Consider the following 25,298-nt stretch of genomic DNA (forward strand, 5'->3'; position numbering starts at 1 on the left):
TACCTCATTAATTTTTGCTTTTAACTCTTCGTGTTTCTGATTATTCTTTTTTCACCTTTTTAGCTGGGGGTTTAACTTATTTTTATTTTTGTTGATGAAAGTGAATTTTCTTTTGATTCGCTGATTTAGGTATATCCTATAAATTGTGATATGTAGCATTTTCATTATGATTGCATTTTAAAGAATTTTGTAATTTTTTTGTATTTCCTCTTCTACCAAAGAGTTGTTTAACAGGTTCTTTTCAGATAGAAAAGCTTTTTTTTCTTACTACTAATTTGTAGTTTTAATCAGACAATATTTTCTTTTAATATTTCTATTGATAGAACTTACCAATATTTTCTTTGTGACCTAATATTTTTAATATTTCATGTGTACTAGAAAAACAGGTGTATTTTCTATTATCAGCTGTAAAGCTGGCTTTGTACTGAATATATCCATAATATATACCCTATTGATTGTTTTGTTTCTTTTATATCTTTTTTGTCAGTTTGATCTGTCTTGTATAGAGTGTGGGATATTAACCTTATTAGTATGTTTCTGTTTGTAGCTCCTCCTATTTCTGACACTTTTTGCTTTATAAAGGCTGTACTATTTGGTGTGTGTATGTTTATATTTGTTATGCTCCACTGCGAATTGTGGTGTTTAAAAAGCGTTAACATGTCCTTTTTTGCTACATTTAATACTTTTTGGCTTAAATCATAGCTGTGATAGCTGTATCACATTCTCTTTTTCCATTTGCCTGGTTGCCTTTGTCCATCTCTTTATTTTTAGCCTTGCCGTATCATTTGGTTTTTATTTATGTCTCTTTTATATGACATATAATTGGGCTCTTTTAATAGATGAATTAAGTCCATTCGTATATTGATATGTTTGATGTGCTTGGTTTCAACTATGTCATATTATTTTATATTTAAATATTAAGTGTATTATTTTATGTCTACTAGGTTTTTATCTCCACACAATGTGTTTTTATTGCTCATTTATTTTTTAAAAATTAAAAGAATTTTTGGGGAGTATTTAGGATGGTTTATATTTTGGTTCTAGTGTTTGCCTTTGTAGTTATGCCTTTTATAATGCTACCCCTTTAATTTTATTAATTAGCTGCTTACTATAGAGTTTTTAGTCTTTAATAGCATTATTTAACTCATATCTATTGCTTATACCTCTTTCCTTTTTTCCTGTCTTATATCTTTCCATTTTTTATTTGCATATTGGTTGAATGAAAATTTCTCAAGTTTATAGCTTGAGATATACTGTGGATAGTAATTTCTGAGTCCTTGAATGTTCAAAGTGTTTTTCAATGCATGAAGGACAGTTTGGTTAGATGTAGAAATTCCTTCTTTGTATTTCCTTATGTTTTCTGAAAATGCTAAAACCCTTCATTTACATTTTCTTTGTTTTCTGAAAATGCTCCTCATCTGTTACCTGGCTATATGTTGTTTTGGGGAAGACTAATGCTAAATTCTCTTGCCTTGTAAGTTAATTGATAATTCTTTCTAGAGGCCCTGGGGATTTTTTTCTATAGATTTCAGAGTTGATTTTGGATGTGATTTCCCCAATACCAAGTAGACCCTCTTAATTTATAATTGAAGGTCTTTTACTTCCATAAAGTTTTCATTGTTTATCACTTTACAAACTCTGTAAACTGGTTCTTTTTTCCCTGCTTTTCTTTAATGCTGCTTCATAAGTGTTCATTCAAATCTGTGTCTCCATGGATGCCTCGTAATGTGTTAATTTTGGATACAGTCTTTAATTGTTTTGAGTTCAGTCAGCATGTTTAATTATTTTTTAAAATTTTTTCTTAGTTGTGAAATTTCTGATTCAAGGCGGTTTTATTTCATAGGTCGAAATGTCTTGATTTTTTGAAGATATTTAATTTCGTTTGAGTATTGCATTACAGAATTTTTCTGTGCCACTCTTGGTCTGGGGTGCCAGTTTTAGTCAGTGAATTGTTTAAATTCTCATTCAACCAATTGTTTAAAGTCTCATCTATTTTCTTTTTTTAGTATTTTTGTATAGAATAATATTGGTGGCTTTGAATTCTCTGAAATGCTGTTTGGGTATTTTGATACAGATAGGTCAAGAACAACCCCTATAGTAGTGTGAGTCTTCTGTATTTACTTTTGAATTCCCCCTACTACCTGGTTGATTTTATTATTTTTATGTGTATGTGTGTGTGAACCATTGCCATGGTTCTAGGTATAAGAGTTATCCAGAAAGATTTATAGAGAAAAGTATTGCTCTTCCTTCATCCTGCTTTCTTTTTTTCATGTTCCCCTAGTCTTTGGACCCATACCCATCCACACTGCGTAGGTAACCAGTTTCATTTGGCTTTTTCTTACCACTTTCTTTCAAGGCTGATCTTCAGACAAGCTCTCAGCGTTTAAATCTTTCAGCCTCCAATGCTGCAGTGGCTGAACTTAAACCCGATTGTTGTATCGATGATGTTATACACCATGAAGTAAAGGAAATTGGAACACACATGTAAGGATTATTTATTCTAGTTTTAGAAGGCTTTTCTTTTTATATGCCTGTATTTGAAATGGTTGCCTTATTTCTATTTATCTTTAAACCTAAGGCCTGCTTCAGAAGGAATTTTATGTTTCATGTTTACCAGAAACAAACTTTATTTTTCTTGTTTTGTTTTTTTGCACAAGAAACAAACTTTAAATAGAATATTTTGTATGTATTTGAATGTTAAACTTTATTTTTCTTTCAGTCTGAGAAGTAAATGTGAACATTTCAGCCATCTAATTTTCAACTTCTTCACTATCATACCACTAAATCAATTCACAAGTTCTATTAGTTCTTATTACCTCTTTTATTATCATCTCTTCCTCTCCCACTTGTGTCACCATTTCTGCTTATCTTCTTCGTCTTAAAGAATTACATAGTATGAAAGTATAAAATATTACCTATTACTTAATCAGTGCATTTTGATGACAAGTTCTGTTGTAGACATTTTAAAACATATATTCTATGATCAAGAATGAGCTTTGGTGTCCAGTTTTCAGGAATTCAAATTTCAGCTTCATCGTTTATTAACTGTGTGATCTTGGATAATTCACTTAACTCTTCAGTGACCTCTCACTACCCCTAGGAAATTCTGACTTTGTATAGGTTTTACAAAGCTCTCCACGACCTAATTCTTTCCAGCTACTCTACTTCTATCTCTCTTCGCTCTTCTCACACTCTCTACATTGCAGTCATACTGGACTTCTTTTCCTTCTGAACTCTACGACTTGAATTGTATTCTTCCCCTACAAAGGAATGCCTGTGTCATTTTGTTTAGTTTACTTCTATTTCTTCATATCTCAGATTTGGCATTACCTCAGAGAGGCTTTCCTCACCTCCTAGACTCAATTCGTCACCCTTTTTGTTTATTCTATAGTACCCTCAACTTGTCATTTTTAATATGTCTTTTGTACTTAAATTACTTATTGAGTGGCTTTCATGCTCATTGACCTAGCAGAGAGCAGAGGTCAAAATTTGTTGAAATTGAATTTATTGAAATTTTGAATGTGTAAAATTATCATTTTACAGAAAATAAGACTCTTGTAGAATTAAACAGCTAGTAAAAAATGACATAGAACTCAAATCTAAATCTGTCTTCAAGACCTGTATTAATATCTTGTTATACTGCTCCCTATGGTGAACACTTTGACAGCTGGTATTGTGTTTTGTTCAACACTACATACCTAGCACCTGGATTAGTACTAGGCATAAGTATAAAGGAGAAATTAAATTAGCTACAATGTCATCACCTAGTATAATCACTATTAAAATATTGGTATATATTTTTTCTGTCCTTTTTATGTGCATATAGATAACAGGTGTGTATAAATAATTTACATAATATTTTATAAAACTTTTATCATTTCCCATGGTTTTATCTTCTTCATTTCACTGTGAATATTTCCCCACTTGAGTCAGTATTCTTTGAAACATTATTTTTTAAATGGCTTTATCTTACAAAAGTGGATCATGTACTTTATTCACTCTAATGTTGGACTTTCAGTTTTTCACTATTACAAGTAACACCATGATTAACGCTTTAATTAATTTTCCTGATGATAGATTGCTTGAAGTGGGTTTATTATGGGGAAATATAAACATCTTTTAAGCTGTTTTTCTTCAGGATTGTTTTCTAAATTTTTTATAACCACTAGTAGTGTACAGAGTTAGATTCTTTAAAACCTCACCAACCCTGATATCACTTATAAAGAATTTTTGCCAAATATTAAGACATGGAAATATCTTATCTCATTATTTTAATTTGTTACTTGTGAGGCTGAAGATTGTCACTTTTGTTAGACAAGTATGATATTACTATTTATCTATGTGTTCCTTTCCTCCTAATTTGAGTGAGATATGAATTTCGCAGATTGACTGAAAAGAATTCTTTGTATGTTAAGAATCTAACCACTTTCCCTTTGTATCATTAGAAGTATTTTATCCCAGTTGTCTGCTTTTAAATTTTGTTTTAGTGTCTTTGATTTATTCAGTTAAAAAATGTTCAAGAATCTTTATTTCCCATTACATTTATATTACCAAGTCTTTCTCCATCCTAGAATTTTTTTTAAAAACTTGTATTGTTTTCATAAATTATATGAAGTTCTTTTTTACATTCAACCATTTGGTTATTATGGAATTTATTTTGGAATATATTCCACATTTTGAAGGAAAAGTTACAGACTTTTGGCTGTAAAAAAATCTATCTCATTTTATTAATCAGAACTTTCTTATTCATGTAATTATATTCATATCTGCTGAAACTTTTTTTCCTGCTCTAGGCTCATTTGACCACACTTTCATATCATTGGTATAAATATTTTCCAGAATTGTAGGTAGGATTGAGGTGTAGTAGATATACCATTAAAAAACAAAATTGAAAATGATTCCAAATCATTAAGACATCTCTCTGTTTCAGCTTGGTGTGTGCAGTGAGTTATACAACTCAGGGCGGAGAAAAAATGTATTTTAGAAAATTCTTCAAATTTCAGGTATTGAATATCATAGTAATAAATTTTTTGACATGCCTCTATTTTCCTGGAAGTTTAGTTACCACTATCTATCCACAGTGAAAACAGACTCCAAGAGAAGCATATAGATGAATAACGTTGGACTTGTCCTATTGCTGGTAATCTAAAGTTAGATGTAATTAAGTTAAATGAAAGCAGAAAAATTATCATTACCAGTGTAATATTTTTGTAATGAAACTTGAAGATTTTAACCCCCCAGACTTGATAAAGCAATGAAGAATCTACAAAAGGGACAAAATGATTGTATAGCCCAGATAAAAGGTGTAAATTGTATCAGATTTCTAAGAAAACATTGAAATGAAAGATTATTGACTTGGGCTGAGGACACCAAGCTTAATCGGGGACTCCATGAGTCACTGAAATTGTAGGTAGAATTTTGTATTTGTATACGATTTTCAAAGTCAGTGGTCAGAAATAGTTAATAGCCACTGGTTTAACATATGTATGTGTGTTAACTGGGAGACAAGACTACTATATATTTGTATATATGGTGCTGTACATATATTTTTTATTCCTGTAAGTGAAAGAAAAAGAATTATTAATAGGAAATATTTCACTATTGCTTTGCTACATTTTTCATTTGTTTAAGATTTTGCATGCTTTTGGAAAAAAAGCTTCAATTATTTTGGTAAACATTTTTTTAGTGACACATACAGAAAAATACTGAAATACCTTATTTTGCCGTGTATAATGTACATGTTTTTGCCCACATTTCTGAGAAAAATAAGGATGTGTGTTATACATGGGCAGTTCTAATTCTGTATCTATATAAATGTTTTTAATTCTTTTATTTACGATTATCCATGAAAAACATAACTCCAGAAAGCAATAACAATATCCGTATGTAAAACAATAACCTGGGATATGAAAAGTTGGTTTTGTTTCTAAATATAAGTATATAAAAAATTAAGTCAAAAAAATTAAAATGAAGATTTTTTTCCCTGAAAGTTGAGCTTAAAATGTGGGTGCATATTATACACGGGAGTGCATTATACACAGCAAAATATGGTATATGTGTTTAGTTAGTTAAATGTAATGAAGTAAAACCCAATAACTATCACCTAGTCACAAAATTATGGTTGCCTTTTAAAAATGTGCATTTAGGATTGTTTTGGGGGATTTTTGTTTTTACAAAAGTATTCTATAGCTACTAGAAAGGTCTGTTAAAATTAAAATTTGAAAATGATTTTGATGAATTTAAGCTCTGCTACTTAAAACAAGCAAACAAAAGTAAATGGTCAAATCAGAAGACTGTCCTGATTGATATGCTTTATTCAACTAGGTTCTCAAGCCACTGGATGTAAAAACCAAATTTTACAATGCAGAGGTAAGTGTCAAACACATAATGGGATTTCAGATAAAACATTAAGATATTATTTGACTAAAATTATGATGTATTACATTTCTTTTCATATCAAAGTAAATTGCTGATAATACTGTAAATTACTTGTGAAAAATGAGCATAAAGTTAAAAGTGAATAATTTCATTGTAGATCTCTTTAATCTGACATGGAATCAGTATGTCCTGATTTTTTTTGTCATTGTTAATTTTGTGAGGCTTTCACCCCTTTCATTAAATGACTGCCGTACAATTTCTGTTTAATGGCTCTTGTCTCTGTCTGAAAACATCAGGAATCTGTTAGGTATTTACAGTGTGATTCTGATATTACTGAAATTGAAATAGTAGCTCTAACCCTGCAAAAAAGATTTAATATTTGCATGGATAAATATTGATAAGTAGAGCTCAGCATATTCAAGTCTTTGTTCTGGGAAGTGAGTGTGCCAGGCAGAGTTAGGTTGCTGAGTTTGGAGAATGGCTTAGAACACTCCTTAGGAGAAACAAGTTTGGCAAAAATACAGAAAGAGTAACTTTTAGAATACAAAAGCTATATTCTATTCTAACAAAAAGCGATAAAATAGAGTTTGCTATTGGAGAAAGGTTTTATTGCTTGAATTTTCTAAAATTCTACTTTAATCGCGGCTCCTAGAGCTCCAGAAAAAGCAGATTTCCTGATGGGCCCATCACCCCCCAAATATCATGTGTTTCATACCACAGTGATCAGCTCTGAGATACTCAACTATAAAATTTTGAAATGAAAATTACATCTTTATTACTCCAGAACCAGATGATAATCAGAAATTTTCAAATTTGGTAGTTATTTTTACCATCATCATGTGAGTTTTTATTCAGGATAAAGTTTATTCTACCACTGGGCATACTAAGATGCCTCAGATGAAGAACCTGACCTACAGTAAAGACATATGAGGAGAAAAGAAAAAAAGGCATAAAATAACAAAACTACCTACTGTAGTATAAAGTGAGTCTGGAACTCTGGGGATGAGATTGTGGAGTAGTCTGAAGAAGCTTCATGGAAGAGGGTAGGGGAACTGCAACAGAGCCTGGAAGGAAGGAATGCTGGAAATGTCATAGTGTCAGAGCGTTGAAGGCTTTCCAAACAGAGTTGCAAATGCACATGGGATATTGTAGTGAAAAGCATACATATTTGATGGGAGGATACAATGTTGTCAAGGAGATTACTAGATGATTAAAGATTTGGCATTTCTTTTTGGGAGGAAGGGGAGTTGGGATACTACATTTGTTCCGCATTTTTGTTATTAATAATATACTTTTGATTAATTACAGTATAACTATTTAGCTTGGTAAATTTTATTTTCTGTTTATTTTTTAATCCTCACCAAGGATTTGTTTTTTATCGATTTTAGAGAGCAAGAAACAGGGGTTAAGAAAGACAGAGAAACAGAAAGACAGAGAGACAGAGAGAAACTTGGATGTGAGAGAGAAATGTCAGTTGGTTGCCTCCCATACTGTCCTGACCAGGGATCAAACCATTAACCTAAGTATGGGCCCTCACTGGGTATCAAACCCACAACCTTTTGGTGTATGGGACAACGCTCCAAACAACTGAGCCACCTGGCCAGGGCTAGCTTGATGAATTTTAAGTAGCCTCATTAATTTATTACTTTTCTGAGACAGATTTCACTCATAGTATGAGGGGTAATTTTTAACTATTCTGTTAGATATGTTAGAAAATTGGAAATAAATAGGGCTGTAGGTGGGACTTTTTTTTCTATAAGTGGCTCCTAAGAAAGTGCATGTTAAGATATTTTAGGTGTTCTTTGTTGCAAATGTGTTGGTTTATTTGGATATTTAACAAGTAGTTTTATAACACTAATATTCAGAGTGATTTGCAAATAGTTTTTTAAATTGCTAGTTAATCCATGAATAATATTATAAAGGTGACATACTCTTTAAAATGAAAGCAAGCCACAATTTTACCACACCTTATACTGATTTTTCTAATGAAAAATCCATACTCCACTTTCAGTCTTTACTAATTTATATGTAGTATTCTGGTTTTATAAAAAGATTTTATTTATTTTTAGAGAGAGGGGAAGGGAAGGAGAGAGGGGGAGAAATATCAATGTGCGAGATAAACTTCGATCAGTTGCCTCTCACACATCCCCAACTTGAGACCTGGTCCACAAACCAGGCTTTTGCCCTGACCAGGAACAAAACGACAACCTTTTAGTTTGTGGGACAACACCCAACCCGCTGAGCCATACCACTCAGGGCTATAATCTGTTTTTATAATCATAGTAACAATTTTATTTGCTGCCTTTTTCAACTAACATAGGTAGACACAAATTTTAACCTTTGCTAACAAACTTTAGCAATAAAAATTTTAGTAAAATTCTGAACTTTTGAAAATAGACATCTCTTTAAAAACAAGAAATAAACAAACAAGGTGAGGCAGATTCTACTGACCCCAAGAAGGAAGTTCAGGGACATTATAACAGTAAAACCAGAATAACAGTAGGTCATATTTATTACTCCATGTGATGGTCCTTATACAACTAAAATTAGCCCTACATTTGTTGCAGACATTTTTTTAAGATTTTATTTTTATAGTTTTAGAGAGAGGGGAAGGGAGGGAGAAAGACAGGGAGAGAAACATCAGTGTGTGGTTGCCTCTTGCATGCCCCCTGCTGGAGGCCTGACCTGCAACTCAGGCATGTGCCCTGATTGGGAATCAAACCCATGACCGTTCAATCAACTGAGCTGCACCAGCCAGGGCTGTTGCAGACATTTTTATGCTGTTTCTCAGAATTCCAATAATACGTGAATCACCGAAAGAAAAAGTTTTATGAGAAACTTTGTTGTAATCTTCTACAACAGGAATGCATAGCAAGATTAGTGGCATTAGATGCTAGGATTCAAATGTTTAGTTGCCTGCTGGGTACAGAGCTCCATGCCAGGTAATGAAAAGAAATATATATAAATGGAACATCCTTCCAATCCTCAAGGAACTTAGATCTAGTTGAAAGCATGGGCATGGCATAACTACAAGATAAGTGTCCCTCCCCCACTAGATCATGAAGTGTATTAATGCTCTGGGAAATAGGATTTCCAGCTATGTAACAAAAGAAGGACATTTGAGATGGCTCTTGATAAATAAGTAGCTTTGGAAATATATATGGAAAAGAAAGAGTAACTATGAAACCTATTAACAGGAATAGATGAAACTCTCAGTTGTCTGATTCTAGTCCAGCATTCTCTGAAGTGTGACCCATAGAACCCTAATCACACAAGATGCTCCTTGAAAAAAGGATTCTGTTATTAGATAAATGTAGGAGCTCTACAGTGTATGTATTCTGAATGTGGAGGACACTGTGTATCCATTTTAAGTAACCTGTGAAGAATTACAATGTAGTAAAGAATTTATAGAACTAGAAAGGCATGGATATATTTATGCTGCCCAAGATGTGCCCTTGAATATTCACTTCTGTTTAAGTATTTACCTGTTGTGTTTGTCTCTATTCATTTAACCTTCGCAGTTTCACCTTTTTAGAAAAATGATTTGTCATATTTCTTTATGTAGCATTCTGTTTACTTTCTTGTTTTACTAATGCTGTCATGTTTAGTAAATTAAAAAAAATGCAGAAATGCATTTTATTTTAAAGTTAGTTATTCTTTTTCTTTAACATTTAATTCTGATTTTTCTAATTTTTCTTTTTTTATTTTTCCATTAGAGTGACCTCAGTTCTGTGGTAATTTGATTTTTATTATAAATTTATATGCTTATCTTACTCACCACTTTTTGACTCTCTAATTAATATCTCTGCAAAACATAGTGGAAAAACAAAGTTAGTGTGAATACCACATATTTGACTTCAAAAAGATGTGTATAATTTTTTGTACTTTTAATATTTGTGTTGATTGTCTTATTCGGTGAGAAAAATAGATCAGAAAATCAAATAGTCATATTGAAACAATTATATTTTCTTTTTTAGTGATTTTCCATTAGGTGTTTTTTAAAAGAGACATGTTGACCTTGCTTAAAATAGCCTTGGGATTTTCAACATCTTACTGTAAAATACCCTACTAATACCTCAATTGTTTGAGTCAAGTATCTAGTTGAAATTTATCTTCAACTGCTCAGTGGTTTTAGTTTTAAGCCTGGGTCAGGTAAAGATGGCCCTTTGACAACAGGAAACAGAAGAAAATCAAATTTTCCCAAGTTGGCTAAAATCATATATTCAAATTTCTGTTTAATATGAGCAGTATTTGCTTATACAATGTTACAATACATACATAATAACTGCATCACTGCCTTAGCTCTGGATGCCTAATTTTTCAAATGTTAAATTATTTTGTACTAACTATTCAAACTAACTTAATTTTCCATTATGCTACCTGTTTTTCTTTCATCTTCTCTAAACTCTTCCTAATTTATGCAGAAGATTGCATTTTTAAAATTGAAATGTGGGTCTATGGTTATTTTTAAAGCAATGGATTGATGGGATATGTTTAGGCTTTTTTTTTTTTTGAGAAAAAGTAGCACAATAATGCCTTTAAATGATATATTATTTTAAACTGATACATCATTGTATACCTATTTTCATTTGAGCACATGTACCAAGAATTAAATAACCTGTTTTATTTTAAATAATGATACATTAGAAAATAATCTTATCATTATATTTGCAAATGATTTCCATTTTCTGGATTTAGTTTTTAAAAAGCTTGTAAGTGCCAAATTATTTTGCTCATAGTTTATTTTGTTTTATACATATACATATATAACTATAAAATTTTGAACAAATTAATTCTTGAATATCTTTAGTGCGTTGTTTTTTATGTTAGTTTATAAAATAAAGCACATCTGTTATTCTTCAGTTACACACAGAAACACACAAAATAACTAAAGTTATAAAAAGGATGTTTAGCATAATCAGGGAATAAAAAAATTTTTATAAAAATACTTATTAAACTACCCATTGATTAAAATGCTACTGAATAGCATCATTTTTCAAATTGTCACCGAGATTGCAAAATGTCTTTTGTTTTATTTAAAAGTTCTAAAATTGTCAGGTATAAATCACATATTTTTTAGCCCTAAATATGTATTTTAAATGAACTAAGAAATTACTAATGGGCACAACAAATTGCTTTAATTAAGGTTAAATCCTATAAGATTATACAAAAGATATTATTTACTGTACTAGTGGTCTCTATGCTATCTAAAAATTGAAGTAATATAATACTAGAGGTGATATTATGTTCAAATGTTATAATGAGACCTACTTAACATATCACTGAAATGATAGGTGCACAAGTATGTTATTCATACTAAATTTTATTTTAACATTTGAATGACTTATAGTAGATTTTAGGGCATTTGTAAATGAAATTCCAGTTAAATAATTTTATCTTAATACAAAAATATTATAGTTATCCTCCATCCATTGTTTGATAAGTTATCAGTTGACTAACACTTGACCTTGCCCCTATTAATTATGTTAGGGTAAAGATTTCTCTTCTCGCATTAATTATGATAACTTTGATTTACAGGCATGAACTAATCACATTTGTGGTTAATATTTTCTTCATATAGATCAAATATTTTTGTTGAGGTTAATATTTTAAATACCATCACACTTTGGTGGATATTTTTTTTTATATCCTCAGACTGATGAAGTATTTCTTGAAGCCCAGATTCAGAATATTACAACCTCACCCATGTTTATGGAGAAAGTTTCATTGGAGCCATCTATAATGTACAATGTAGCAGAATTAAATTCAGTCAACCAAGCTGGAGAATGGTAAATATGAACTATGAAATATTCTTACTTTGAAAAGGTATAAACTTTTCTAACATTTGTTACTTTAGGATGATTTTTTTTAGTTTTTATTTTACAAACGTTTTTATTTTATTTTTTAAAGACTTTATTTATTTACATTTAGAGAGAGAAGGGAGGGAGAAAGAGAGGGAGAGAAACATTGATGTGAGAGAGAAACATCAATCAGTTGTCTCCCACACATGTCCCGACCAGGCATCAAACCTGCAACCCACACATGTGCCCCGACTAGGAATCGAACTGGCAACTTTTTGCTTTGCAGAATGACACCTAGCCAACTGAGCCACACTGCTCAGGGCTCTTGGATGATTTTTATTTTTTTTTAATTAATAGGCTTTTATGTTTTAGAGAAGTTTTATTTTCATAGAAAAATTGGTTCAAAAGTACAGTTTGCCCCTTCCCACTCAGTGTCGTATTATTTACATGTTGTTTTAATGTGGAACATTTATTACAATTGATGAACCAGAATTAATACTTATAATTAACTAAAATCCATGAGGACTCAGTTTTTGTGTTGTACAGTATATGGATTTTGACAAATGTAATAACAAGTATCCACCATTATTGTATTACTCAAAATAGTTTCACTGCCCTAATAAAGATCTTAGTTGTTTGCATTTTATGTTTTATTTGAAGGACTTATTCTTTTCATTTTCATAATAATTCAGTAAGGATAATATGGAACCTTTCATCTTATCCTGCAAATGATAAAACTGAGGCATAGGATGGAATAATGGAGACATTAGAAAGGCTAAGGATGAGGGTGCGCTTTAAGAAGAAATATTCTGTTGTGATTAAAAGGAGTTTTTATTTCTATAGCATTTTTTCAGTTAATTAATACATACCCACTATTATATGTAATATATTACATTCTCGTGTAAAAAACCTCAAGATTTTCCATACCAACTGAAAAACATAAAAGAAAATAAATTCTCACAGTACAACTCCTTTTCATTTGTGTTGAAACAACTGACTTGTTCTGTTCTAGATCTTTGGATGGTAAATCATTCAGTTCCTGTCAAATGGAATAATCACATGATTTTTCTTTTAAAAGATGCTAGAGAATTCTCCATCTCTTGTCTCCACCCCTCTCAGTGTAACTACATTTGGGTCAAGAACATATTTGCAGCCAATGGATACACGCCAATACTTGTACTGCCTAAAGCCCAAGAAGGAGTTTGCAGAAAAAGCAGGCATCATTAAGGGAGTAACAGTAATTGGAAAATTGGATATAGTTTGGAAAACCAATCTAGGTGAAAGGGGAAGATTACAGACCAGCCAACTTCAAAGAATGGTAAGTCTGGAAAAAAAAAGTTCAATGGGGCTTTTGGTATGGGGGCTGCAGGTAGATAGAACAGCTTAAATTTTCCTAGGTCTGTCACTAAAAAGCAGAGTACTGTAAAAGGCATTATTAGTATTATTAGAGAATGAGAGATAAAAGACTAATAATTTCACTGTCCTGTAGGTAGAAAATTGGTATAGAGATGAATGAAAAATGTTCAAATGTTTATTTATCCTTGATACAAGATTTTTTTACTTTACCAAACATCAATTAAAAATAACTGCTTATCAGTTAATTATTCCAGCCTATGATAATTCATCCTCTGTTTATTTAACTTCCACTGTATTAAAACTTTCTTTTTTGCAATGTCCTGAAACTTTCTACAGTCACCTACTCAGTTCATATCTTTTTTTAAGATGTTTTAAATTTTTAGTCATCTGAAACTCAGAAGATGAGTCCCTCTAAAGTTATCTTGTAAACATTAGTTGGACATTTTACCTCATTTCTACTCTGAGAGTGATGATAGCTACTAGTCCTCTTTTTCTTGTGCTGGTTAAAATATGCTACAGAATCCTCCCTTTGTGCTGAATATTACCTGTTCTGATATATTCTAAAATTTACTTTTATTTCACTGTTTGAGGTAATAACTTGAAAAAAATGTCACTGGGCCTATTTTTAATACAGCAATTAGCTGTCATCTTGCCATGGCTTGTTCCAGGCTGTGATGTTTCTATCGTCCATCTCTGCCCACAGGTCTTGAGAAAGATGTGATTTTCTTCCTGGGTCATTTCAGAGTGATCATCCTCTTTCTGTTTAGGCAGTAATCTTACCTACATGTATGTATAAGCTACAGTGTCTTTGGAAAGTATCCCTTTAAGATCAGACCTCCTGAAATTTCTTTACTATTTACCTATGAGATTTACAGACCTAGAGTCCTAATGAAGCTCTCCTTAGAGACTCATTATGAGATTCATTATAAGATTTATTATAATGAGATTTCATTATAACTCTACTGAACATGGAGTAATTATTGCAAAACAGCCAGGGTCTGTAGTGCTGTTCTACAGGTAGCAGCAGCAAAAGAAGTTAGAATGAAGAAGAAGAATGACTGAAAAATATTTTCTCAGCACATCAGCCTGGAGACTCAACAACTGTTGAGTGCATGTCCTGCTGTAGTACCTTCATTACAATGGAAAGATTTTGTAATACATGTATTTTAACTGTTTTGCTTTTGCTTTTGCTTTTGCTTTTAGGCTCCAGGTTATGGAGATGTTAGGTTGTCTTTGGAGGCAATCCCAGATACCGTAAACCTAGAAGAACCTTTTCATATTACCTGTAAAATAACAAACTGCAGGTAATGCCAATGTTTGTGGATGGATGTCCTTTCCTCTTTACCCACCTAAAAGAGAAATTTTGTATTTTTTTGATTTTTCAACTACAGTTTACTTTCAATGTTATTTCATATTGGTTTCAGCTATACAACACAGTGGTTAGACAATCATACTTTACAAAGTGTTTCGCCCAGTACTTCCAGTACCCACTTGGCACCATACATAGTATATTACAATATTATTCACTGTATTCCCTATGCTATATTTTACATCTCCATGACTATTTTGTAACTACCAATTTGTACTTCTTAATTCTCTCCTAAGAGAGAATTTTTAAGTCTTTTACATATGCTGTCTTCTCTTGAGTTACCTCTTGACATAAAGTCTTCTCTGATGTTGATGTTGACTACTGCCAAGTTCTTTGTCTGATAGCTGCGTACTTGAGGTCCTACTGCGTTAGGCAGTTTGTGTATTTGGTTACATGTATGCAGTATACCCTGTGAGGTAGGTTTTAATCATTCACATTCTGTGCAAGAGAAAGCCAACTCAGAGGCTAAGTGACTTATTTAAGCTCAGAACTAGAAAAAAGGAGCCAGAATTTAAACTGGCTGTATTTGTCTAAAAGTCCATTTTCTTTTCATTGTTTCTACTTCCCTCCCTCTTCAGATTACTAAAGCATGAGATAATAAGCTTTTATGGAATAATACAATACAGATTTAATGTAATAAGGTAGATTTTTCTGAGCCATATTTATACCTGGGGCTATATCTTTAATATTAAGAAAGTAAAAATATGTTATCAACTTAATATAAGGGATAACAACAGATTGGAAAACAGGACTTTGATAATACAGAGAGACTATTATCTATTAGGAAGCAGAGCACAGAACTTTCAAGACAAACGCATAGGATTAAATCCCAGTCCTGTCACTTTTGCTACTCCTGTTATTTACTACTTGGTATGTTACAGTGATAGATCCCTACCACTGTCTAAATGTATAATTCTTTTTAATTTCATATCCATTTCAACCTTACAACATTAGAGGGAGAAAGAAATAGTCATGCTTCGAAATTATAAAAATATCTGCTTCCATTATGAAGTTACCTAGACCCTCCCATACCCAGTTAATCATCCCTTTCTCTGTCATAGCAAATTTTAACATAGTTTTTTAGTAACACTCGTATATTGCTGCAATTATTAGTCTCTTCCTCACTAGATGGTGAATTATTCAAGGGAAGGGACCATGTCTTACCCAGTATTGTGAGTGCAGTGCCTGCCACATCAGAGCAGCTCAGCAAACACCACACACAGGACGAACACCCTGTGCACGGACGGTGTGCGTTTGGATTTTTGTTTGAGGTTTTGGAGGTATAGCAAATCTGTTATTGACCAAATGAAAAAGTGCCATCAAACATTTATTTTTAATTCAGTTTCTTTTTGGTGTTCACTTTAACTTTTAGTGATTCAAATTAGGTTTTTTTTTTTTTCCTAAAAAGCACTTGTTTCTTAGATCTTTAGTTCTCTCATCTATAAAAAATGGGATTTACCCCCCTACACACACACATAGACACATAAAACATACTTACTGGATTTTTGTGAAATTAAATAAGAAAATCCATGTACTGCATCTAACCTGGTCTATGGCACTTAGTAGACATTTCAAGTGTTTGTTTAGGAGACAGACACATGTAACAGCTAATTATCTTTAAATCATTATGTCTAAAAATTAATCAGTTAAAATTTAAATAAGTATTTTAAAATATGGAACCAACTATGAGAAAAAAAGAATATCTTAAAGTAGTCACGAGTGGTGGTAGAGCAGGCGACTATTTTTATCATGAGCCATTGTTTTTTGTTTTTTTTTTAAGAATTCATACTTTGAAAGTTGTTTTAAAATGTTTAAGCTGAACTGGTAATATCAATTATAAGCAGAAGCAGACTTTTTATGTTAACAAAGAACAAACCTGAATAAGTATTTCTTATAAATCCTGTTATTTCTTGTGTTATCTTCATGGTAAAGAAACATAGATTAAATAGGAAAAGCACATGTGTCAGACTCAAGTTTGCTTCCTCTTTCTTGTGGAGTACCTAATAGAAATAGGAAAGATGTATAGCAACAAGATTAGACACAGCTGTCTGGAAGTCTCTCAGAGAAATGACAAAGCCTTAACAGATCAGCTGCAGGGAGCCAAGTGTCTAATAACAAGACCACAAGGCCAACACCCAGACAGGCAAATGTGTCTCAGTGTCACTCTTAACCCTTGAAGATGCCATCTTTCATTTTCCTGATTGCATCTTAAGTGAAACAAAAATGATATATTTTAAATAACACTGCAGTAAACATACAGGTGCATATATTCTTTTGAATTAGTGTTTCAGGTTTCCTCAGGTATATCCCCAGAAGTGGAATCACTGGGTTATAAGGCAGTTCCATGTTTAATTTTTTGAGGAAACTCCATTCTGCTTTCCACAGTGGCTGCACCAGTCTGCATTCCCACCAGTAGGCACAAGGGTTCCCTTTTCTCCACATGCTCCCCAACACTTACTGTTTGTTGATTTATTGGTGATCCATTCTGACAGGTGTGAGGCGAATACGTTGTTGTGGTTTTAATTTGCATTTCTCTGATGATTAGTGACGTTGAGTATCTTTTCATATGTCTATGGGCCATGTGTATATCTTTTTTGGGGAAGTGTCTATTCATGTCCTTTGCTCATTTTTTAATTGGATTTTTTTGATGTTGAGTTTTATGAGTTCTTTATAGATATACAACTCAACCATAAAAAAGGAAATCTTACCTTTTGTGACAGCATGGATGGACCTGGAGAGTATTATGCTAAGGGAAATATTAGAGAGTATTATGCTGATAAAGACAAGTTATATAATTTCACTCATATGTGGAATCTAATGAACAAAATAGGCTAACAAAATAGAAACAGACTCAGAGAGAGAGAACAGACTGACAGTTGTCAGAGGGGAGGGTGAGTTGCAGAGCTAGGTGACAAAGGTGAAGGGATTAAAAAAAAACTCATAGACACAGACAACAGTATGGTGATTACCAGAGGGAAAGGGGATGGAAGAAGGCAGAAGAAGGTATACGGGGGATAAAGAGTGATGGAAGGAGACTTGACTTGGGGTGGTGAACAAACGATGCAATTTACTGATGATTTATAGAATTGTGCACCCAAAACCTACATAATTTTATTAACCAATGTCACCCCAGTAAATTAATTTTTTAAACAATATATTTTAATTTTTGTTCCTGGTTTTTAATTCTCCGGGACACTCAGAATACAAATTCACTTGCAGTAATGCAAGAATATCCCATACCTCTTGTGAAAGGAACAAGATTTATTCCTATGTTTCTGATTTCCCCAGCAGTGAAAGGACTATGGACCTGGTTTTGGAAATGTGCAATACCAATTCTATCCACTGGTGCGGCATTTCAGGAAGACAGCTTGGAAAGCTACATCCAAGTTCCTCTCTCTGTCTTGCCCTTACTCTATTGTCTTCAGTACAGGGGCTGCAGGTATGTTGTTTTCAGTAATACCAGTATTTTGGGGCCATTAACCCATAGTCATGTACCGTATCCATATTTTCTTTACTAATGACCATTCAATGAAAACTTAGGCCTATATCTTTCTCTCAATAGAGTGTCTCCGGCTTAAGACTGACAGACACGTTTTTAAAGAGAACATATGAATATGATGACATCGCACAAGTCTGTGTGGTATCTTCGGCCATTAAAGTGGAAAGCTGAAGAAATTATGCTTTTCATTCAGTTTCACAGAACTTTCTGTATTTTAGTCACCTTTGTAAAATGATCAAGTCAAAATATGTTATTTAAATTTCTTTCCTGTACAATAGTGAAAATATTAAATGTTTGTTTTAAAAAGACCACCTACTGATTTTATCTTGTATTATTCTAAAGGAACATTTGTACATTTTCTACATATATCATATTTGTTTCATTTAAATGACCATTGACCTTTGCTCTATAAAAACTCTATCCTTGCTTTGGCCAGTGTGGCTAAGTTGGTTGGAGAGTTGTCCCATAATGGAAAAGTTGAGGGTTCGACTCCCAGTCAGGGCATGTTCCTGAGTTGTGGGTTCAATTCCAGGTCAAGGGACAGGGTACAAATGATCCCCCCTCCAGGCATGTATTGGAGGCAACCAGTTAATGCTTTTCTCTCTAACATCCATGTTCCTCTCTCCTTCTCTTCCTCACTCGCTAGAAGCAATGAAAAAATGTCCTCGGGTGAGGATTTTTTAAAAATTTAAAAAATAATAAACTCAATATATTTGAGTCCTTTTGTCCTTAGCAAGCATCTAGACTAGAGGTCAGCAAAATGTTTATGTAAAGGGCCTGATACTAAATATTTTAGTCTTTGCAGGCCATGTGGTTCCTATTAAAAATACTCCACCTTGCTGTTGTAGTGCCAGATAAGCCAGTAGGCAAAAAGAGCACATTGGTATTTACAAATATAGGCAGCTGGCCTGCAGACTGTAGTTTGCTGACCTTGATCTAGAAGATAGAGTTGTTTCTTAAATCCTGAGAATTCTTATAATACTTTATTTAGAAATATTTCAGTTAACCCCAGTTCTTTTCCTAGCTCCTCAGTCAACAGAAAAAGTTGTTTAAAAGAAGTGGGATGATCCTTGAGTAACATTATATTTGCTAACACAGTATGAATTCTTCCACCTGTTTTCAAAATTATCATATTGGCGTGTATCTGTGTTTGTGTGTGAATACAAATCTGCATGTCTGTTTTAGTTACTAACGGCAGATCAGAATTGGTTTTATTTCTTAGATTGTTGATTACTCTGTTAATTTTTAACTAAGAAGCCTGATACTTTTCTAAGTCCAAAAGACCTGTTTTTTTCCATTAAAAAAATAAACCACTTATTTTCATAGGTATCTTTAAAGGATTTTCAGTTTCTGATACTTGATTTTGAAATCTAAATCATGTACTAATATTATAAAACTTTGTATATCTGCATGTAATCATACTTATGCTATGAACAAAACAGTGAAAAAGCTAAGATTGTAAACAACTTTGCAACATGAATATAATAAAAGTTTCAATATTTTATCAGGAAAGAAAGGGATTATCCTGTTAAATAAAAACTTATTTTGGTAAGTTGAAATGTAAAGATGTATGTATAATTGCTTACATATAAAAGTACATTAAGTCAAATACAAAAATTGGGTTTTTTTCAAGTGCATAATTATTTATTGCCATGACAAATTGGTCCAAAATGAAAGCTGTATTCAGAGTGAGATTTGGAGTAATAATTAATGAAATGTCTTTGCAAAATAAAGTGCAAGCAGTGTAAAACGTCTGCCTTCCAATGAGTAATATTGATTAAATGATAAGACTTTATAGCCACTGTACTGGATACTTCCATCATTTCTGGAGCATCTTCTCGTGACTGAACCTTCTGTTTCACTCTGTTTCAAATTTAAAAAGTAACATATAATGGTCACTTGGAATCAGCTATATAATTTGATCTAATTACAAAGTCTCTTTTTATAAGCAATAACCTAGACACACATTGTTCATTCTTCAAATTGATGTTAGATAATCTCATTTTAGAAAGGATCTGTTTAAACAATACTTACAAAAAATTATATAAACAATTTGGTACATTAAATGACAATGTCATTTGCATAAAAAAGACATTTTAAGTTTACATAGCATTATAATAGCTACAGCTACTATACTACAATGAAATGTGGTTAATGGAAGTTGGTCATTCCTAAGTAGAATAAAGTTTAATGCCCTGTTTTTGACAAGAATAATATTTGGGGTGTTTCTTACAATTTTGCAATAGCTAGCACAATCCAATGACACAAAACTTTCTTGAAATGCAGTGATTCCAAAGTGACGAAAGTACTTGAGCAAAAATGGCTGGAATTGAATGAAATCCAGGTGAGTGGACATATTTAAACTGAATTTGTGTACAAAGTGGATACCTTTACTACAGATATTAGCAAATCAAGACATTGTTTTAAAGGGTTTTGCTTATAATGTCTTTGATTTTGGTATCCATATAAAATGTGTCGTGAAGCATTTCCTCCTCTTCTATTTTCATGTAAGATTGTGTAGATTAATGTTATTTCTCCCTTAATTTCTTTTGATAGAAGTTCCCATTGAAATAGTTTGGGACTGTATGTGGCTTTCTTTTCTGGAGATTGTGTTTCTTCAGTGAGCTGTAGTACTTTGTATCTTACAAGGAATTTGTTTGTTTCATTTAAGTTAATATTGTTGAATATATGGACCTAGAATTGGCTCTAGTATTTTCTAATGATCCTTTCAATGTCTGCAGGGTCTGCATTGATATCCCCTACTTCACTTCTAATACTGTTAATTTGTATTTTCTCTCCTTTCCTCATCAGTGAGCTAGAGGCTTACCAATTTATCAGTCTGAACACATTTGCAATGCATTCAAGATAAGTTATGCTAGAAACTTTTTCTTAACATTGGGCAAGAAGGACTAATTTTTAAGGATCAACTTTGCTCTTTTCATGAACGTTATCACTTTCATGTAATTAGTACTTCATTCTGTAAAGCACTTGAATACTAGGAGCTGAATTTATGAAAAATTAAATTGGTTTAGATGAAACAGAGATTGAATTCAGAGATGCTAAGACTTAAGTCCTGCTCTTCTCTGGCCAGAACTAGAGGTTCATCGAGGTCTTTATTTTAGCCTAAGCCCAAGGGGCTTAGGTATTTGCTGGTCTATTTAAAATAGTGCTTCCTGGGTCTTATGAAAGGATTTACTTAGTAAAAATTGAAAGTGTGGTCCTGAACCTGTATTTTCAACAAAAAGCCAAGCAACTCTTACAGTAAAATTATAGAGCCACTGACTGGTCTAAACTAACAAAGGAAAAGTTGGTTTTTGAATTTAAAGATAGCAGGTAGTCTTCTTGAGTCTTTTGAAAATAGTTCTAATAAGGTCCTGATCATTATCAGTATTACTTAATATTACTTTTTCAGTTTTCTCTCATAATACTTGTGAAATCATTACATGTCTGCCCAGTGTTACCTATTTCATAATTAACAAACCAAAGAAATTCCAGTTAGAACAGTCTTGTCCATCACTATAGTTAAAACCATGCCACTAATACCTAACAATGCCACTTCTCTCCACTAGTATGTGTTCTAACTTCAATATAATAGTTTAAGTCCCCTGTTATGTTTAAGCTGCATCAAATTAAGTTAAGCATAAAAGCAACATGCCAAACTGAAGCACAGCAGAGGAACACATGAACAAGCCTTGTTAATGACAGATGCTTTTTGTAATGTATCAGATAATTACTTGAGTTTTTAAAAAATCGTTGGTAATGAGCACATAATCAAACACCACTTAGAAAATCCTTAAAAGCCAAGTCATTGGCTTATTTAAGTGTAGGTATATTTGAGAGTTTCCATGGTAAGGTCACCACCACAGAAGTTGTGCTAGTTAAATTTGAATAGTTATGTAACTGACCTAACCAATACCATTAGGGATATCTAAATGTATTTTATTATGTACTTGGCATAATCGGCCATGCTAATGTTATAAATACCAAACTGCGGGCAAGATTAGTTAAGAACTATGCAAAAACCTGAGCATCCTACCTACCTTCACTTTCTATACATTCACAGCATCTATTCTTTCTTTTTAAAACAACATCCTTCCACCAAATTCTTCTTTCTGCCAGCTCTTAAGATTTTCTGCTGCCTATTAGAACAAGCAGCATCAAAGATAATACTGGCCTCTATGATATATATATTCATTACCAATAACACTATCAAGACTAAACCTAGATAACAAACTTCTCCTGTCCAAACATGCTGTTCACTGGCAACTACATTTCTCCTAACTCAGCATGAGAAACCTTTCCTTTTGGTGACCTTCCCTTTTAAATAGTTTGCTAAAGGGAATTTGGAGCCAGAGGTCTCACCAATAAATGGCCTTACTGGTCAATAAATATACTCTGCTATTAAGTCTAGTATACAAATACGATGATGAAGATTTGAAAATGGAACCCTGTCCGGTGCTGTATTGGCCCCTAACAAGGCTACTGACCATTTGTTTACAAAGGAGTCATATGTTCAACTCTGATAAACCTATTGTCTAGGCAGATTTATTCTGTAGGTATATTTGTTTTTTTGGCCGCTATCTACAGCAAACACTTCAGAGCCATAACCATTTGCATCCTAGAGTCCCTGGTCAAATCAGGAATGGTCTTCAGTGCTGCTGCTGAATGATCTGCTCCGGATGTGATTTCTTAGTTGCTCTATAAGTTCAGGATTCTGTTGCTGTATCTGTTGAGCAAACTGCTGTCCTCTGTAAGTGAAGAGACAAAGTGGTATGCATTAGGGAATTCACAGTCACACAATACCCATAAAAAAGGACTGCAAAGAATGTGGTACTACCCAAAGGGAACTTTCTTTTAGAAAAGGATCTGCAACTTTACTGATAGCTCCATATAGCAGCATTATAAGGCATTGCCCTTACTGAGAAACAAAACACCAAGCTAAAAAGTTTCCGAATTAGGTGAAATCCACCCCCTTTAGTACTCAACCATGAATAAACAAATGGCTTAAAAGTATATGCTTTGATTGTATATGCTCAAACATAATACAAAGTATTTATTTGCTCTTGTAGTGAAGTCTTAATAGTCTCCCCATGACAGATGTCACACCCACTTGGGGGTTTATATAGAAGTCACTGAACAGAACGGTTTTTAAAAGGGCAAAGAAATTTAATACAAATGCCTAACTTGTGATCCTCAATTGCGAATGTTACAAACTGCTATAATCATGCCACTTAAAAGATCACTCTAAAGATGCAATATTGCAAATGGGGTCACATGGTCATGATTACAAACAGGAAATGATGCTTCAGATAAAATTTTCAGTGACAGCATCACACAGATTGAAAAAGCAGCACATCTTAAGCACCTTGGTTGGAAGTGAAGGTAATGAGACGATGCAAGGAGTTCCTTTAGTGATGACATGCACTGGGAAGTTTGAATAAAGCCGTTTCCTAAACTGTTTGAACAAGGGTATATGTAATATATGATTTTTAAATATATACGTGTACCTGAATTAATGCATACTTGAAGAAGCTACTTGACTTCACTCTCCATCCTTGAGTAGCTGTTCAAATCTGCTGAAAAACTTTTTCTTGAATCCCAATCTGGAGTCCTACCCTTCAGTCTGAAAATCCCAACTTAAGAACTCCTTTTAAATTTAGCAACTAGTGAGGCCACTGATACTAACAGTAAGTGATACAAATTAAAAAAGAAATCCCTGGCCCCTTCACTTTAGATACAAACTGTAAAACATAAAATACTTTTTTTTCACTATTTCTGTTTTAACTAGAGACATACTGTAAAATAAACACTTTTTTACTGTTTCCATTTTAAGTAACACTTACGCTTGGATGAGGCTGGACAGGTCAGTTAGGCCCCCGACTCCAGCAGCAGGTCCCCCAATGGCATTTGTCATCATTCCTGACATTCTGGAGTAGGCAATATAGTCATATTAATGAGGAGGATACTGGCCAAGGAAAGTAAGTGAAATATACCTGCATAATGTAGAAGGTGAGGCTAAACGTGTGTGACTTGAAGTGCCAATTGACTGGCAGTCACGGTAGTTTTATCATTTTGGAGCTGATGTGCTCAAATTAGGAACTGGCAAGTGGAAAGGGGAAAATATAATATGCTCTTTCTATATACTTACAGCTGTTGAACTTGAGGATTCTGCATTAAACTTGCTGCCTGGAATTGAAAAATGGCATCTCCCATTAAAGGTAGTTAATATTTAGGGATCTTTAACAAATATTTCTTTAAAAAAAAACAAGAATGAAAGCTAAACCATATGTGTACTAACATCCTGTAGAGTTTTAGTGTGCTATACGAAGTGAATGAAAATATAGAAAAGAGGTAGTAGAAAAAATGGGATTTAAAACACATTGTAAGGATAGAGAGACTATAAACAACATGATAAACTAAGGATATTGATAGCAGTATACTTATTACTACTGATTAGACATATATATTGCCAAGTAGGGAAATAGAAACTTTGAAAGTATAAGGAATCTCCTACGCTTCAAAGAGTCCATTCCAAAAAAGTACTCTTAAGAGATGTGACCTGGTTTCATGAGGCTTAGTAGTTTCAATTTTTGCCATGCCTAAGTGAGAAGGGAACTGTATTTGTACACACATGCACTTTTAAAACTTTCCATTTTGAAAGCAAAAACATGTCTTCCTTAAATTGGTAGTCAACAATATTCATGTAAAATTTAAATTTAGTCTAAATATTTATAGACAGTAGTAACTCCAATAGCTGTCCCCCAAAACCTTTTACTCTACCTATTGGACCCTCTGTAGAGTGTTACACAGTATGTTTTTAACCATCCCACTTCTGTACCTCCTAAACAGTAGTCTTACCCTCACATCAAGCATCTTGAGAGCTAAGCCACATTGA

The 25,298-nt window shown here is 32.9% G+C and overlaps 2 protein-coding genes across 6 annotated transcripts in view; one reads left to right on the forward strand and one right to left on the reverse strand.

The window, feature by feature from the left end:
- TRAPPC13 (trafficking protein particle complex 13) overlaps window positions 1-20,153 on the forward strand; it is a 36,554-nt gene extending 16,401 nt beyond the window's left edge. Inside the window, exons 5-13 of one of the 4 annotated variants that reach the window (XM_028506063.2) lie at window positions 2,357-2,484; window positions 4,931-5,003; window positions 6,325-6,369; window positions 10,095-10,112; window positions 12,034-12,167; window positions 13,299-13,497; window positions 14,739-14,839; window positions 18,193-18,343; window positions 18,467-20,153. In XM_028506063.2, coding sequence (XP_028361864.1) covers window positions 2,357-2,484; window positions 4,931-5,003; window positions 6,325-6,369; window positions 10,095-10,112; window positions 12,034-12,167; window positions 13,299-13,497; window positions 14,739-14,839; window positions 18,193-18,343; window positions 18,467-18,574 — 957 coding nt within the window. In that variant the 3' untranslated portion in view covers window positions 18,575-20,153. The remainder of the gene's footprint in view (window positions 1-2,356; window positions 2,485-4,930; window positions 5,004-6,324; window positions 6,370-10,094; window positions 10,113-12,033; window positions 12,168-13,298; window positions 13,498-14,738; window positions 14,840-18,192; window positions 18,344-18,466) is intronic. The other 3 variants (XM_036020339.1, XM_028506080.2, XM_028506072.2) reach the window with 3 other exon arrangements.
- Window positions 20,154-20,617: 464 nt separating this feature from the next.
- Window positions 20,618-25,298, reverse strand: part of SGTB (small glutamine rich tetratricopeptide repeat containing beta) — a 33,116-nt gene continuing 28,435 nt past the window's right edge. Inside the window, exons 9-11 of one of the 2 annotated variants that reach the window (XM_028506093.2) lie at window positions 24,552-24,589; window positions 24,247-24,330; window positions 20,618-23,151 (exon numbers count right to left, since the gene is read on the reverse strand). In XM_028506093.2, coding sequence (XP_028361894.1) covers window positions 23,040-23,151; window positions 24,247-24,330; window positions 24,552-24,589 — 234 coding nt within the window. In that variant the 3' untranslated portion in view covers window positions 20,618-23,039. The remainder of the gene's footprint in view (window positions 23,152-24,246; window positions 24,331-24,551; window positions 24,590-25,298) is intronic. The other variant, XM_036020340.1, reaches the window with a different exon arrangement.

This window comes from Phyllostomus discolor, chromosome 3 (genome assembly GCF_004126475.2).
Source record: "Phyllostomus discolor isolate MPI-MPIP mPhyDis1 chromosome 3, mPhyDis1.pri.v3, whole genome shotgun sequence".
Taxonomy (NCBI): domain Eukaryota; kingdom Metazoa; phylum Chordata; class Mammalia; order Chiroptera; family Phyllostomidae; genus Phyllostomus; species Phyllostomus discolor.